The 1878-nt window shown below is 42.1% G+C and overlaps 1 protein-coding gene across 1 annotated transcript; it reads left to right on the top strand.

Annotated features, from left to right (window-relative positions):
• The first annotated feature begins 256 nt into the window (after positions 1-256).
• Positions 257-1583, top strand: LOC115737015 (transcription factor bHLH120-like). Its single transcript, XM_030668960.2, has 3 exons — positions 257-691; positions 795-1139; positions 1280-1583. Exons 1-3 carry the CDS (start codon positions 338-340, stop codon positions 1343-1345), a joined length of 765 nt encoding a protein of 254 aa, XP_030524820.1. The 5' UTR covers positions 257-337; the 3' UTR covers positions 1346-1583.
• Positions 1584-1878: the final 295 nt, after the last annotated feature.

Below are 1878 nucleotides of genomic sequence, written 5' to 3'. Positions count from 1 at the left end.
AAGTGTGAAATCTAAAAATTGAATCTGACCCGAGTTCTATTTCAGCATAAAGATGACAAATTTTGATTTTCTACATGTGGAAATAATGTGGGTTTCGATCAGTCCCCCAAATGTACAGTTGCAGAAGAAAAATATTAAAGCTTCATTTTAAGGGGCAGCAAGCTCTGAGGTCATTTCTTAAGTCACATTTGTCTATCAAAAACCACAAAATCCTGGAGCCTCAGGCCCATCAAAGATCTCATCGTGCTCAAGAATAAACATATCCGCTGCATCCCATTTATAAAAGAGAGAGAGCAACTCAAGAAAACTAGAGAGAGAGAGAGAAGAGGATCCAAACATGAGTTATTTTACTACCACGATCCCATTTGACCAAACTGATGAGTTCTTCCAACGCTCTTCTTTTGATTCCCACCAGCAGGATCACCAAGTTGATGACTACGATGATATCCTATACCAACTATCTTCTCCTCCAGATGGGAACTTCTTCATCGGCGAGACGCTCGAAGACCATGGCCGACAGGGTAATAAGACGTCCTCCGTGTTCGATAACCCCATGGCCGGTGCAAAGCCTAATGTCAACCCCGGCAAGAACAAGAAAGTCATACACAGAGATATTGAGAGGCAAAGGAGGCAAGAAATGGCTACCCTCTATGGATCTCTAAGGAAACAGCTCCCAATTGAATTTCTTAAGGTTAATTCTCCTGCACTCACTTTTGTGCAGTACAGCACTTTCTGTGCCGGCTTTTGTGTGGAATTTATATTGCCCTTTGATGAGATTGTAACATTTTTTGCAGGGAAAGAGATCTATTTCTGATCACATTCATGAGGCAGTCAACTACATAAGGCATATGCAGGACAAGATCCAAGCGCTGAGTGACAAGAGAGACGAGCTGAAGGGACTGTCTGATCCGGGTGTTCCTGGGGAGACACCTGAATGTTCAGGAACTGCCTGCTCTCAGGATGACACAGTGATGGTCCAGCCTTGCATGGTAGGAGTGGAGATTCTCATAAACACAGCCCCGCAACTAGGGCTCCCTCTATCAAGAGCATTCAAAGCATTGTCCGAAGAAGGAGTAAATGTGATCAGCTGCAATTCGACGCAGGTGAACGAAAGAATTCTTCACTCCATCAAAGCCGAGGTACCCATAAGCCCCGAAAGTTGTCCCTCAAAGATTTCTCTAATGCATATAATGCCAATGTTTTTAGGGTTCCGTTTGGAATTTCATTTTATCCCACTAGTTGATGAAGCTCCCGTTCTATATTGGGGTTAATTATGCAGGTAACCAATGGAGGGAATAGCAATTTGTCTGAGCTGCGGAAGAAATTGATGAAGTTAACAACTTGATTATTCTCAGAGGGGAGTAGTTCCGCGAATCTCAGTGTCGTGAACCATTCCTCTGGATGACATGAATCTCGAGGATGTCTTCATATCCTGCAGGTCCCTCTTCGAGGCAATTTAAGCCGGGAATTGGTAATGTTGGTGGCGATGCTTTGTTACAATATGCGAATGTGATACATTAATTTTTGCACATACTTCGTGTACTCTATTGAGACTAGTAATGTTGCTGTGTGGAGTTGGCTTTCATGTACATTTTGCCTGCGTGGCTATATCGCTTTGGATCATCGTACACCAGAAGTCCAGCGTCGTGATTTTCATTGGTGATATATAACACACACATATGCATACACATATATATGTATACATATATGTATACATATATATACACACACACACACTTATATGTATGTATCATCCTCTGCGTGCATCTCATCATAGTTAGGATTTATATATAAGCGAATAGTTAGGATTGAAACACTGTCTTGCTGAGAACTTCATTAGGTTTAGAATATCGGGCAAATGAAGCGTTCACAGATTCT

Source organism: Rhodamnia argentea, chromosome 9 (assembly GCF_020921035.1).
Source record: "Rhodamnia argentea isolate NSW1041297 chromosome 9, ASM2092103v1, whole genome shotgun sequence".
In the NCBI taxonomy this organism is placed as follows: Eukaryota; Viridiplantae; Streptophyta; class Magnoliopsida; order Myrtales; family Myrtaceae; genus Rhodamnia; species Rhodamnia argentea.
Note: the sequence above shows the minus strand (reverse complement) of the source record. Positions and strands in the feature narration are given on the sequence as shown.

What these genes read in the sequence shown, in the direction of transcription:
- LOC115737015 (XM_030668960.2), top strand. Translation starts at nt 338, where the DNA reads ATGAGTTATTTTACTACCACGATCCCATTTGACCAAACTGATGAGTTC. An exon ending in TCCCAATTGAATTTCTTAAG is followed by an intron (nt 692 to 794) that starts GTTAATTCTCCT and finishes CATTTTTTGCAG; the next exon opens with GGAAAGAGATCTATTTCTGA. An exon ending in TTCACTCCATCAAAGCCGAG is followed by an intron (nt 1,140 to 1,279) that starts GTACCCATAAGC and finishes TTAATTATGCAG; the next exon opens with GTAACCAATGGAGGGAATAG.